The sequence below is a fragment of the Rhodnius prolixus genome, unplaced genomic scaffold (genome assembly GCF_049639745.1).
Source record: "Rhodnius prolixus isolate KJV_2025 unplaced genomic scaffold, Rpr scaffold_1, whole genome shotgun sequence".
NCBI lineage: Eukaryota > Metazoa > Arthropoda > Insecta > Hemiptera > Reduviidae > Rhodnius > Rhodnius prolixus.
This window is the reverse complement of record NW_027411581.1, coordinates 18202494-18216586: the sequence shown is the minus strand read 5'-3', so window position 1 is coordinate 18216586 and position 14093 is coordinate 18202494. Positions and strand designations below refer to the sequence as shown.

Below are 14093 nucleotides of genomic sequence, written 5' to 3'. Positions count from 1 at the left end.
TTGATTTGATTGTAGATAAATTTTATTATTCGTAGGTAGCAATCAAAGACCTCTTATTCAATTGCAAAGTAATCTGAAGACTTTTTTTTTTATTACACACTTTATTTTTTATTGACATGCTATGTAAGTATCAGCATGTGTTGCCAAATTCTAGATTAAAAAGTGCGGCCTAGAAAATATACTTTAGGAGAAATATTTTTTAATTTTACCCCCAAATATTCTAAACTAATATTACAATTTTATAAGATTAAGAATATAATCAATTATAAAACGAAGTCGGCATTTTAAGTGATGAGATACTAAAAGTTCGTGTCTGAAATTAATTCCTTTCAAGACATTTTCCTTGTTTTTATTCTAGTGATGAAGTTCAGCATTTCAATTTTAAGAGGAGACAAGTTCAGCTAAGAAAAGAGGGCACAATAAGTTTGAGTTTCTTTGGAATATTGTTCATGGTACTCAGCAAACACAGGGAAGGAAACATAGTTACGGTTAAAAAAAAATCACAACAAAAAATGAAACAGATAAAAAATATCACGGTATTAAAGAACAAGGAAATCCAATCACTATATCAGTGTATTTCTTATAATTTTTAAAAGGATTAAATATTTAAGTTAACTTCCAAATATGAAGAAAATCGGTTGAGCATCATTACTGAATAAATTTTGTACTTTAAGACGTCTTTTTGATCCAAATACTAAGTTTCAAAAAATTTTCTTAATGTATCTTGTAGTAAGATAAATTCGGGTTAGTGGCACATTTTATGTTATCAGAATTCCTTACACTTCCAAAATTGTTATAACACGTATATATATATTTTTTTGTGACTTTGTTCCCAACAACTACAACTGATTTGTGTCTTTTTTTTCTTTGTTTGGAAACACACTTTCATCCATTTTCAGAATTCAGGACATCTTGTGGAAGGTGAGCTAGAATTTTTCTGTGAGGAAATTGAAGATGCAAACCTTACCGATCTCTAAGTGGGTTTGGGATAAGCATTTGTTGGGATAGGAAATAGCTATTCTATCGTAATAAACACATAATTCAATACTTAATAATTCTCCAACAGTTCCTTAAGAATGGATAAAAAGTGGTAAGTTTGATACTTGATAAATTGGAAATTTTCACAGTCGTATCACTTGTCCAAGTTACAAAAAACTTTTTGTACTGATTTATATTTTCAGCATTATAACTTTTTTACTTCTAATCCCATAAATTTTGCAAATCCTAGTTGATATTGGTAACAAAGTGTTAATCTTGAGTTGCCTTGAAAACATTTCTACCGATCAGTAGCGAAGATGAGTATTTTTCAATTTAATTTTATATTATTAACTGAGGACATTGACACCCGGAGCTTTTTTCAGTCTATTGACGGCCTGGAAGTTTGCTCTCATTTTAGGCAGCATTATCACCGACTTCCTCCAAACATCCCGGGGACCTGTAAGGGGCCCCAGAGAAGAGAAAATCTAAAGGGAGGCAGCTGGTTTCGAACCTTGTGGTAATCAAGTTCACTAACCCTTCCCTGGTTAGATCGAAGCAACAATCTGAAAATGAGATGAGATGGAACATGATGGAACTGTTATCGCTAAGTAGTTGGTGATAGTATGTTCTGTTTCATGAATCTACCGAGGCATTTTTTTTATGGCCAATGCCACTGGTTCCTCCCAATTGGGATAAAGATTTAAAAAGTGATGACTAGTGTACAGGAAATATGTTGCATTTATCCATTTATAGGTAAAGGGCAGAAGAAATGACCCCAAAACCAAATGGTTCTCAATAGAGGTTAAGCAGGGTTATGAGGGTTGAACAGGTAGAGGCAAGAGATTTGAAGAAACAACCAGCTGGTTAGGTGACGTATTTACTTTGCTTGCAAAAGAAAATTTCTTCAGACTGAAATTTATTTTTTCAAAAATCCCTCCTCCCCCAAACGACGTTTTATAGGCATTTATACTTTACTAACTGCCACAATTAGTTACATGTTATCATATAGCTTGGTCAAATACCACCCATTTAGAAATGTGGGATGAACGTTGGAAACTGCCAATGTTAGTTTTATTTCTAAGTTAAAAAAATTCACTACAAAATACACTCAAAATATGTATATTTCAAAAAAGTACATATATTGAGATGTTTTATTTTTTTACATTCTCTTGCTAGGTGAGGAAAGTATAGTTAAAGTGTACCTAGTGTAGTTGAAATTAAAATGCGCTCTCCTTAAATAGAACAATTTTCTGCAACAAATTAATATATTAATTAATTTTAGAATCACACATGGAAAATCAACCACTTTCTATCTAAAGTTCTCCATTTCTGTTGTAATGACCGAGTTTCCACGCCTTATATTAAACATAATGCAAAGAGAATGCCAGTGGAAGTTCCTTCTCTCTTTCAGTGAGAGAGGAAGATGCATATATTTTGAAGAACGAACAGTGCTATCTCCCCGAAATAAAAATCTCTAATTAAATACAAAAAATACAAACTCGGTACCAATATTTGTTTCAAAAAATCAAGATTTATTACTTCAGTTAAGTTACCGGTTAGTTCTGTCGATTGTCAGTTTTGTTTGTATTAACATTTAATAATACCTTTTTTTTTAATTTTTATTTAACTGAACTAAAATTCATAATTTAATATAAAACCTTAAAATAAAATTTTGTGTGCTAATAACTGTGGGAACAATTAATTCATTGATAAACAAAAATGTTATTCCTCGAAGGCAGTCCAGCTAGGTGTCCTTAAATTTTCTTTTTCTGTGAGCATTCGCTGCTCACTGCCGGAGGCCAGAAGCGCAGTGAAATGTCTCCTGATACGCCTGGCATGGATAGAATAGGAATTCGCATAAATAGGTTCTTCCAGAGACTAAATTCAACTTTGAAAGAGGACATACAAATTTAATGAAATTAGTGAGAGGAGTATGCCTTTTTAAATAATAAAGGAGAATCTGGATTTCTAAATTAAAAAATAAACTCTACAATGCCAAAAGTTTTATACAAGAACACTTTTTCCTTTAAAAAAAAAATTCTAGTTGATTGTTATACATTAATAAACAAGCTCCGATATTTTTTTTAATGCTTTTTTTTTAAAAAGTATTTCTTTGTTTTTGTATGGTTTGTCGCCAAGGTGAGTCCTCTAGGATCATTCTAGATCTAGAATCATTCTTCATCAATCACTTTATGTTTCTGGTGAAATCAGAATTTATTTCTTGTACAATGACTATACGTCTATAGACGTCTGTATCCAAAAGTCCATAGCTTTTTCTTTTAGATTAATTATTATAATGTAATCGTTAAAATTTGGAAATGTCATTAGCGATGTCTGTGAGATTGGGGTGGGAGGTATAGGATAAACTAAGGGCATATGTTTTAAGGTAAATAAAAGGTACCAAAGGGTTGTTTATGCACATCTGCTGCTGAAGTTATATAAAGGAGCTGAGCACTACCTTGAGGCACAGTATACTAGAGTGAGTGCTGCACTCCGTACCACAGACGGCGGCAGCTGAAAGTAATTCATAATTCGAACGGCCGCTAGGAGTGCTTGTATAGTTAAACTCCCCCCTGCCTCGTTAGCAAAGCTTTACTTCAGTTCAGTCTCAGATAGCTTGGTGTGTGTACGAAGTTAGAAGCTGTTCCTCCGCGTATTTAAATTTAACTTCACAATTTAAAAAAAAAAAAAAAAAAATTCTTCAGCCTTCCATCCTTTGGTTTGTGAATTCTCAGTTCTGTGGGATTTTTTGGATACGTGGTTTGGTACCCACCGTCAACACTTTTCAAAACTCAGTGCGTATGCGACGTCGACGGTGTTCAGTAAGAAGACAAGATTTTGTGCCATGTGTCCACCGGGCTCATAGATACAGTGCGCGGAGAGCCCGTCAGTGTGTGTAAATCGTGTGTAAAAAGAGTGCACTGGTGGTTTAGTAGGTGTTTTTCTACAATCATGAATTGGATTACCGTGTTGACATCGCTGGTATGGTTTGTCGCCAAGGTGAGTACTCCCTTTAAAAGATTATTTACTCTTATCACTAGGTGCGTTTGATCAGATACCCAGGGGGATTGAGACAGAAGTTGCAATTTTAAGTAGTTAATGAAAGAAACAATGTGTAAAGGGGATCCTTTCCCATAACAAGCCGGTGTTAAGTATCAAAAGGTACGTTACGCTTGACCATTGTTTTCTATTGTCTTTTGTAAGGTATACAATTTCTACCTTCTTGAGGGCTTGTTATGTTTATCTTAAATTAAATCCGTACGTACCGTTTAGTCTTTGATAAGTTTAATTCATATGATAACGTGTGTTTTTTTAGGTTGGGTTTGATTATTTATTTATTCATTTTATTTTGGATGGTTCAAATGTTGTTAGCCGGTTATAAATGTATACAGTGCTGAGAGGTTACTTTATGTTTTCAAAGTGGGTGTGACTGGAGAAACTTAAATTGTTGCATAGAGGAAAAGGTGCTACAGAGTACGTAGAAACGCACCTGCCTCTAGAACACGGAGTACATCTGCTCTGTGCCACAGACGGACTCCGCCGTGGAACATTCTTTTGTATAAATATAGCGGCCAGAGTTATGTGTTCATGTTGTAAGTACTCCTATATCACACACATCTGGTACTAAGTCATTTCTGTCTCACTCCCCTTAAGTACAGTTTTTATTTCATTCTATTGTGTGCATGATGAGAGGTGATATCTGTGTATGTATTTAAAAGTAAGAAAAAAAAAATAGAAGCTATATATCTCTCCTCCTCAAAACAGTCAGCCATCGGTTCTGGAGTGTTCGAATTGAAGGTGCTCTCGCTGGAAAATCCTCTTGGCCGAGATTCAACTGGAGAATGTTGTGTAGGCCCTCCTAGTCCAGGTACCGGCCAATGTAATGCCGCCTGCCCGGCACGTCTGAGAGCATGTCTGAAACACTATCAAGCTCAGGTGGACACAACCAGTCCATGCACTTTCGGCGATCTCGTCACACCAGTATTGGGCAACAACTCTCTTCACTTAGAACCCCAGGGGCATCTTATATCTTTTCAATTCGACTTCACGTGGCCGGTAAGTACTCACTATAAAAAATAAATAAATTATAGATTAAAAATGTTTTTCTGTTATTCTATGGTTTAATATATAAATTAATGATAAAATCAGCTGATCATTCAAGGATGTTTGTATTGTTGTATATAAAAAGAAAGAAGTAAAAAAAAAAAAATAGGCATAAGGGCGCTCTGTGATAAATATACTACACGGCGCTATGTTATGATTTTATTTTTGGTTGCGCCTCTGCGCTGGCATTGGGCCATATATAGAAATACTGCCTTTCCACTTTTATCATTGCCTCCACTTTCATGTCTGAGAGGTTACATCCTCTTTTTGGGGTTTTAGTCCATAAGAAAGGGTGTGAATAAAACTTATCGGTTTGATCTGTAACTTAGTTACCAGTTTAATTTGTAACGTATCTTAGCAGAAATGACAAGAAAATAGTACTCTAAAAACCTCACTCGTTAAATAAGTACCTGAGGTAATTTTTAAAAAAGGCCCACCAATTAAAAACGTCAGGAATGAAATTTTGTCAGTAAAATAATAAAAAAAAAAATAAAAAATTCTCAAACTGCTTTGGTGGTAATTATACTTGTGGGGATACGACCTAAGGCCGTAAATGTACAACAATTAAAACAACCCTCAGCGAGATATATGGTATTGTAATTAAGTGTTATGGACGGACGCAGTTAGAGACTTTAATGTTGGGTTGAGAGCAGGTGTCTGCCGGTAACGGTCCATCCTCATTCATACCCTGCACTAGAGTTGCAGCTAGGTGGGATTTACACTTTCCCACACACCGGCCCTCAAAGATCTCGCCCAACTATTTACTCTCTACTGCAATTTTAAGCCCTTTATTTAACCCTATCTGGCATTCGGTATGTGTCTTATATTTTTAATTTTCTTTTATTGCAGGGTACATTTTCGTTAATAGTTGAAGCTTGGCATGACACAAACAGTAGTTCTAGATTATCAGGTGAGTTTGTAATGCTATTATTGTTCACTGTTCCATCATAATTGTTTACATTTTGAGAGAGAGTACGCGAAGTGAACAGGTAGACGTACGAAAGGCCATGTTGCTATAAGTAATTGGGAGAGTTAGCTGGTTGCCCCTCTTCTATATTCCAGCATACAAATGTACGATGGCTATCTCTCGCATGTTACTCTTTTTGTCTCATTCTCTTTGTACTCCTACAGCTCTTGTTATATAGCGCGCTCTTTATTCTGTGCTCGATCTGCTTTGTATGCACGGCCTTGTCCCGGCATGGCTCGCTGGGAACAGATTTGGTGGGTCAGCTCTGTTTGTCGTGTGGGAACTTCCTCGAGGAATAGTCTGTAACCAGAAACCTTCTCTTATTCGTTTTCATTCGCCTTCTTCTGCCAAGGAGACTTTACTCATGCTAATGTTTTGGGCCAGGACGATACAAAAACACCCTTCAGTTTGTATACCCCTTATTGTACCAGGAATAGACGTATCGCCCTCTCGTATTTTTTTTTTTCTTGTTTTTGCGAACATGTACGTGCATATTATGCACCTCCCACGCTTGTAGCAAGTGACATGGTTAAGAAAGAAATCCGCTACGCCTATCTTATCTCGCGACTCCAATGTTTCATTCTCTGCACTAAGTAAGACCATCTTCGATTAATACACACCTTTTTCCCACACATCCGCTCTCTGTCTTTCTCAGTATTTTTTTTCTTCTTTTATTATAAATACCAAAGCGTAAATCTTCTCTTACAAAGGATTTATACTGCGGAGGAGGTGTCGTACGTGAGAGGAATTAATTAATGAGCGAGGAGATAGAACATAAAGTCTGGACGGACTTTACCTTGAGAGTACTTCTGCTCATCGCTCTTTTGTTAAAACAAAATTACTTTCCGTTTCTTTCCTGGTTGCCTCAAAAAAATGTTCAATGCAATATAATACCCAATTTTTTTTTTCGTTGCAGTAGTATTTATTTTCATGACCATAATCAAAGCTTTGTGAATGCGGGTTTGTACTTGTTTAGAAAAGTAGTATCTCATTCATAGGAACGTGAAGTACAGTCCACGCTAAGAATTGGACTGAATATGTGATGGTTGATTAGGTAAGACTCCTATAAACTGGAAGAAGATCAGTTGTAGCTGTCTTGAATTTTCAAATTATTATTGATAACTTAAAAAAAAATCATTTGGTTTTATGTAAAAGTTAGTGGTATCCTTTAGAATTGCTTGTCGCTGGAGTGTTGGGGTAAGTACGTATGTACATGTATGCGCTTGCCGAGGAGGAGCCCAGCGGAGAGGGGATCAGAGGCAGAGATTCGTGGGAAAAGAGCTGATAAGTTGGACGTGCATACCTCCGTGTGGCTCACACCGTTCGCTCCTCCTGTCTCTCTCTTCTCCGCAGAGTCTTCCTCTCTTTGTGAGGCTCTCATTGCCGGACTGCGGAGTCCACGCCTTCTCCTCCTTCAATATAATTATTTTAGCTATTTGCTGTTCAGCCACTATCTGCTTAACTCTCTCTCTCTTAATTCACTATTTTAACTTTTTACAAATAATGTAATTTTGTTTTTAATTTTTTATTTTATTACAATTATTAGGTAACAAAAGGCTTATCACACGTTTGACAACTCAACGATGGTTAGAAGTTGGCCCTGAATGGACTCCTGGCAGCACAGAGGGTACCTTAAGATTCGAATACAGAGTTACTTGCGATCCACATTATTATGGCCCGGGATGTGCTACACTCTGTCGACCTAGAGATGACAATTTTGGCCATTACTCTTGTGCAGAAAATGGGCAAAGGATCTGTACGGAAGGATGGACCGGTGAATATTGTTCTGAACGTGAGTTTATTAATTAAAAAAGAAGTATCTAAATGTAGTACTTGTTAAATTAGGTCGAGGTAGATTCATTTAATTTTTTTTTCTTAATGGTTAGAAGTAGGAGTTAAGACATTTGTAAAGGGAAAACTAGGTATATATAATTGGAGCGGTGTGGTCTATTGACAATAATGAAAGGTTGGTATAGAAGAAAAGAGGCCAGCTGTTCGGTTGGCGACTAAGGTAGCACACGGCTCTTTCTCCTGTCTTTCCCACGGTTACCCCCACCACCGGCATCTCCCTTGAACTGCCCCCTCTCATCTCTCTCTGGTCCTCTTCTCCTATCTTTATCTCAACTTCTTTTTTCCTCTTTTATTACATCAATCTTTATTGTCTTTATAGATAAATTTGTTACCTCTGTTATTGTCATGAGACAACAAACGCTCCGAAGGTACTACATTTTATCATTTGGCTTAATACTTATTCATAAGCTCTTAATATATATATTTTTTTTTTTTTGCTTGCAGCGAAGTGTCTTTTGGGATGTGATTCTCAGCATGGACATTGCAACCAACCGAACGAATGCCTGTAAGTAGAAAAAAACAAAAACTCTTTAATTTTGAAGTCTATAAGAACCTCATTAACAAAACACTTTAATGATTAACCCTAATTGTTAGAATTTTAAATAAAAATTCACATACATACCCATCAAGTAAATAACGATCAAGTGAAAGAATTGAGTTCCTCGCATATTTATATTTTTTGTGCCCCCTAACTAGCGTACTAATTGGTCCTAATAAAAAAGCCTTCTAATTGTAATTCAGCACATCCGGAGGGAAGTGTCACATATTATTTATTGTTGAAAAAAAGGGGCAAATGGAAATGTTAAATTCGTTGTTTTGTATAATTAGTTTCAATGTCATGTTAAGGGTAAATGGCTTCATTACTGTGATTATTATTTAGTAAAAGTTATCTATTTTTATAATAAGGCGTTCGGATTTTAAAATTTGTAGGGCAATCTGGAGGAAGAGAGAGAAAAAAAATGTTTTTTAAGCCTCTTAATGCAAATTATATTCAACTTCCGAAACCAGTTTAGAGGTGTTGCGGAAATGGAAAGTTATTATTATTTTTTTAAAAAAATTTATGCACTAATAAACAGTTCCTGTGTTGGCTTTTTAAAAAAACAAAACTTTTACAGGATGGCTGTTTAGAAAGATTGAATTTTTTACATATTTTATTTAATTTAGAACATTTTGATTAAAAGTGGGATAATACTGAGGGTATCCTAAACACGAAAAACATATTATAACAAAATTCTGAAGTTAACATCCAACTTCCCCTTTCTACAATTAATGGCTCTTATATAAATTGAATCAACAGATTTTTTGTTTTTTTAAATTTGGCAGTTAAATTTCAAATATGGTCTTTATTATTGACATTGACGGCAATGCAATAAAATATCAGTAATTGCACTTTAGAAAGAAGCCTAACCCATCGCTTCTCGAGGAAACCTCTTTATTCGCATTTCCCTAGGATAAATGTTTAGAATGAAAAGTGTAGATAAAGGTTGGTACAGCAAGTAATGTAAAAATCGTTCGAAGTGTTTTTGAAAACTTTAAAAAAGATTCTGAAAAAACTATTAAATAAAGTGTTAATTACGGTTGGTTGAATTTGACAAATCCTTTATTGTGGTATTAAAATCAAATTCGAAAATCTGATTATGCATGATTGAAAAACAAGATAGGATAGAAAAACCATTTTGCTGGGGAAATATTTCCGTTATTTCTACCTTTGAGAATGTGAACTTCAAAAAATTCTCATAATTAAAAACATTTTGATGATTTTCAAGTATAAGGTTTTTGCTATTCGTAACGTAATAACATGTAAAAATATTTGTTTTGTTTTTTGAAAATTTGGTTAGATCCGCCATGCTAGGACAATATATCCTTGATTTTATCTGTTTTATCCGCACATGTTTGTTGTATCCTTGGATGGATTTCGGACGGTATTCTACTGTCAAAAGAAGTAAATTTAATGAGTTTGGTGTAGAGATTTCCGTCTTGCACAACCTTCACTACTGTCGCACTTAAGTTTAAGCAACCTGAGTAAAATCGAAATCTTTACATCAAATTGATTAATCAAATTTCTGATAATGGACGAAGGACCGTAACCGGTCAAGGGCTGTAATAAACATTCTTGCTACGACGGACAAAATCCAAGATATTGGGTTTTAACAAAAATTTTAAAAACAAAATGAAAAAAAAATAAAATTCAGAGAGAGATCTAAAGAACTTTCATGTAAAGTCAATTTGGAAATAGTTAATGTCATCAGCGATGTAGGCACAAAAAGCATGAAATATAAAAAAAATGAAATAGCAATTTCCCTTGTGGCATTGCCAAGCGATCGCTTTGTTGTTAAAAAAAAAAAAAACAAAAAATACCGAAGATGTCGAGAGGACTAGATATTTTAAGCGTTAGAGAATATAGATCTCTAGTCTAATTTGTATTCGACAGAGTTGAGTTGTTGACCCCACATGGTTTCTAGAAACAGCTACCATTTTCTTGTAGTCGAATTAATTTCGAATATTTAAGGTTTGGCTATTGCAATTCTTCGAGTTTCTCAAAATTAATTTCTCGTAAAAAAAAATGGTATTACCTGTAGAACTGCCTGTAGAATTGCACGTCAATGAACCTGATATTTTTCAATTTCGAAATAATAACAGTGAATTCGGTGCTCTTCCAAGGTATTTACTACTTCTTACTGTGTGCTGTCTATTTGTGTGTATAATGTTATGAGAATTAAATCCCCGTTAAGTGCAAAGGAAATTTGTAAATTATTTTTAGTAAACATTTTAGAAAGATGTTGCGAGTTTACTCCATTTTTTCTAAATTTTTTATTTTGTTGATGACTCTTTGATGGCGTACATAAATTAAAAAAGTGGCATGCTGTCCATTTGCGATATCCTCTTCGTGTAGCAACATCTTACGAATAACCCAGTCGAACAGTGTTACAAGGGAGCAATCTAAACATATTTTTTTATACCTCAATTCTGATGAGACAAGTGGCTGGTATTTTTAGCACTTGATTATCATATGAAAATGTCAGTACGCGTAATTTAAGAAGTAGATAGTAAGAGAATATTGCAGGGGCTAGGTGGAGCTAGTGGGAGTGCAGTGAGTAGAGGGCCTGCAGGCTGCACAGCGGTGTCGTGAGAACAGTGTAACCTCTCCATCCCCACCTCAGACACACACATATCAGCTCCACCTCATTCTAAACTCTCTTGCACACCGGAACACCTTTTTTTTTGTGCCAACTCGTCCTGCTTCCGCCCGGACTGACCCTCCTCCCCCGTCCGCAGACATATTCTTCTTCTTCTACCTTGCTTAGCCACGGTTGTTGGCATTGCCCTTGCTAGTGGACATTACCAGTTTCAAATAGTATTAGTATCTTGGCGAGAGAGACAGCGTATTACCAGAGAAGGAGAAGCTCTGGAAGCGAGGTACCCAGCTCGTGACCGCTCTGTTAATGTACTTACTAATGAAATGTTGGGAAACTCTTTTTTTTTAACTAGGTGTTGTGTTTTTGTTCATCTCCCGTGCCTCTACCATTTCTTCTCATCATAATTTTGTAGTTGTACTATGACATTAAAGCGAGATCTCGACAATGGACTCCACCATAACATCTAATTAGGAAAAATGTTTCCTTGTCTACTTCCTACGACTTGGAAGGCCATTTTTTTTTTGTTTCTTTTCTTTTTAACAAATTGGTCATGTATAATCCCCAAATTATTATAAAAATGCTTACTTTTTTTTTTTTGGTAGGTGCCACAGTGGATGGAAAGGACGTTTATGTGACGAATGCGAAAGGTACCCTGGTTGCATACATGGCTCGTGTAAAAAGCCGTGGGAATGCCTTTGTGACGAAGGCTGGGGTGGTCTATTTTGCAATCAAGATTTGAATTTTTGTACCAATCACAAGCCTTGCCGGCATGGTGGTACTTGTTTCAATACTGGACAAGGCTCCTATACATGCTCATGTCCTCCAGGATATGCTGGCACAGATTGTGAAATAACTGTTGATGGGTGCACACATAAACCTTGTTTGAATGGAGCCAAGTGCATTGTAAGTATTCTAGTTTTTTTTTTTGTTTTTTTCTTGAGCTTATTTTATTGTTTGCGCAAATGAAGGTTAATTTAATATTTAATTTCTCAGGAGGAAGGTAGAGGAAGCTATAGATGTGAATGTCCCTCTGGTTGGACAGGTTCTCATTGCGAACAATCAGCCATTACTTGTGGTGATCTACCTTGCCATAACGGCGGTACCTGTGAAGATTCACCAGCTGGTTACAGATGCTCTTGTGCGCCCGGATTTTCTGGACATGATTGCGAAGAAGTGGTTGATTTATGCCAGTGCCAGAATGGTGCTACATGTACTCCCGAAGGAGAATGCCTTTGTCCAACCGGTTTTGCAGGCCTACATTGCGAGACAAATGTTGACGATTGTGCACATCATCCTTGCAGAAATGGCGCTACATGTGTGGACGGTTTAAATACATTTAGATGTCAATGTGTTCCCGGTTATGTAGGCCCGCATTGCGAAGATGAAGTTGATTACTGTTTAGCAAAACCATGCGCTAACGGTGGTATTTGTTCGAATCGGGTGAATGACTATAAATGTGCGTGTAAACCAGGATTTACTGGTAAAGATTGTTCCGTAGATATTGACGAATGTGCGCCAAGGCCGTGTAAAAATGGTGGCAAATGTGTGGATAGGGTTAACGGATTTTTGTGTACGTGTAAAAAAGGTTATGTTGGAGCAACTTGTGCGGATGAACCGGGCGGACGGGCTGGAAATATTTCCAGACAAGTGTTGGCTAGAGAAGATAGTGGACTTAGTGCTGAACATATAGTGGTAATTGCTACACTTTCTGTGGCAATTCCATTGATTGTGTTAATAGCCGCAGTTGTTGTTGTGTGCCTAAAACAGAGGCGAGCCTTGGAAAGGCGTAAAGCTGATGAAGAAGCGCGCCGGCAAAATGAACAAAACAGTGTTAGTAGTGCTGTAGTTTCAAAACGAACTGATGCGCATATGATAAAAAATACATGGTCAGCGAAAAAGAAAGAGGACGTAAGTGAGAGTTGGGATCCGGTGTATACGCTGCATAGGACAAGATCGCAGAAACAGCTCAACACCGAATTGGGCAGGCATCGCAGTTCGAAGGAGTTAGGTGGATCCGAACTGGCCGCCCCTCCAACCAAAAGGATATCGCTGATGTCCTTAGATTCTAATCACCCGCCGCCTCCTAACATCCACTGCCATTCCAGGTAGGCAAACATTTCATTCTATGTTTTATGTTTTTTTTTAAGAATAAAATTACCCATACACTGACACATATTAAATATTTTTAGTCAAAATTATTATTTTTTCACTAATTGAGGTCTTGAGAGCTAGTCTGAATATATTGAATTAAAAAATTGACGCTATTAAATCAACATTTTTACTCTAAAATAGTTTTTGGTTGAGCGGCCAAAATTACTAATTACCCTTTGGATTAAAAAAACAAAAAAGAATCACTTTTTTAAATTCACCAGTTAGATTGACAAAAAAACTTTTTCGTTCTGTTGTGCAGTTGTAGCGAGATGTCTAGCAGCAAGACACAGCAACAACAAAGGTTAGATTCATCAAGTTGTAGAAGAGGCGGTGGTAGCGCGATAGACGTATTAAAACCACCTCCGCAAGGTGTCTACGTGATTGGGGCAGAACATCACAAGCCGCAAGTTTAGCCCAATTACGTTTAAAAAAAATATATATATATATAAATTAAAAACAAATTTATATGTCGACTGATTTATCGTTTAATTTAATATATCATCAACGAACAAGATTTATATATATTATACATATAAATATAGGTATATAAAACTAATTTATGCAAGTGTGTGATATTAGGAGGTGTAAATATAATATAAATAAAAAAGACTAGTAAAAGTTTCTGCTTTTAATGGTCTTCACCTCATTAATTTTTTTTGTAAATATGTCGATATAAAAAAAAATTATTGTGATCCGATTGTCTTTTTCTTTTTTTTTTCTATTTTGAAAACTAAGTCAAAAGAATAATAATAATAAAAAAATTTATGTGGACAAAGAATGATTCCCCTTAGAACTGACACGTACCCATGGGCATGTACTCTTGCTTGTAAACACTTGTGGGCACTGAAACTGTTGGGGAACGATTCTAGTATCTTCTTTTTTTCCTTTTTTTTTTTTTTTAAATA

The 14093-nt window shown here is 35.9% G+C and overlaps 1 protein-coding gene across 1 annotated transcript; it reads left to right on the top strand.

The window, feature by feature from the left end:
- The first annotated feature begins 3588 nt into the window (after positions 1–3588).
- Positions 3589–13741, top strand: Delta (neurogenic locus protein delta). The gene is made up of 8 exons (XM_074132503.1): positions 3589–3978; positions 4744–5034; positions 5932–5992; positions 7596–7841; positions 8345–8405; positions 11640–11940; positions 12031–13142; positions 13448–13741. Exons 1-8 carry the CDS (start codon positions 3931–3933, stop codon positions 13599–13601), a joined length of 2274 nt encoding a protein of 757 aa, XP_073988604.1. The 5' UTR covers positions 3589–3930; the 3' UTR covers positions 13602–13741.
- The last annotated feature ends 352 nt before the right edge of the window (positions 13742–14093 follow it).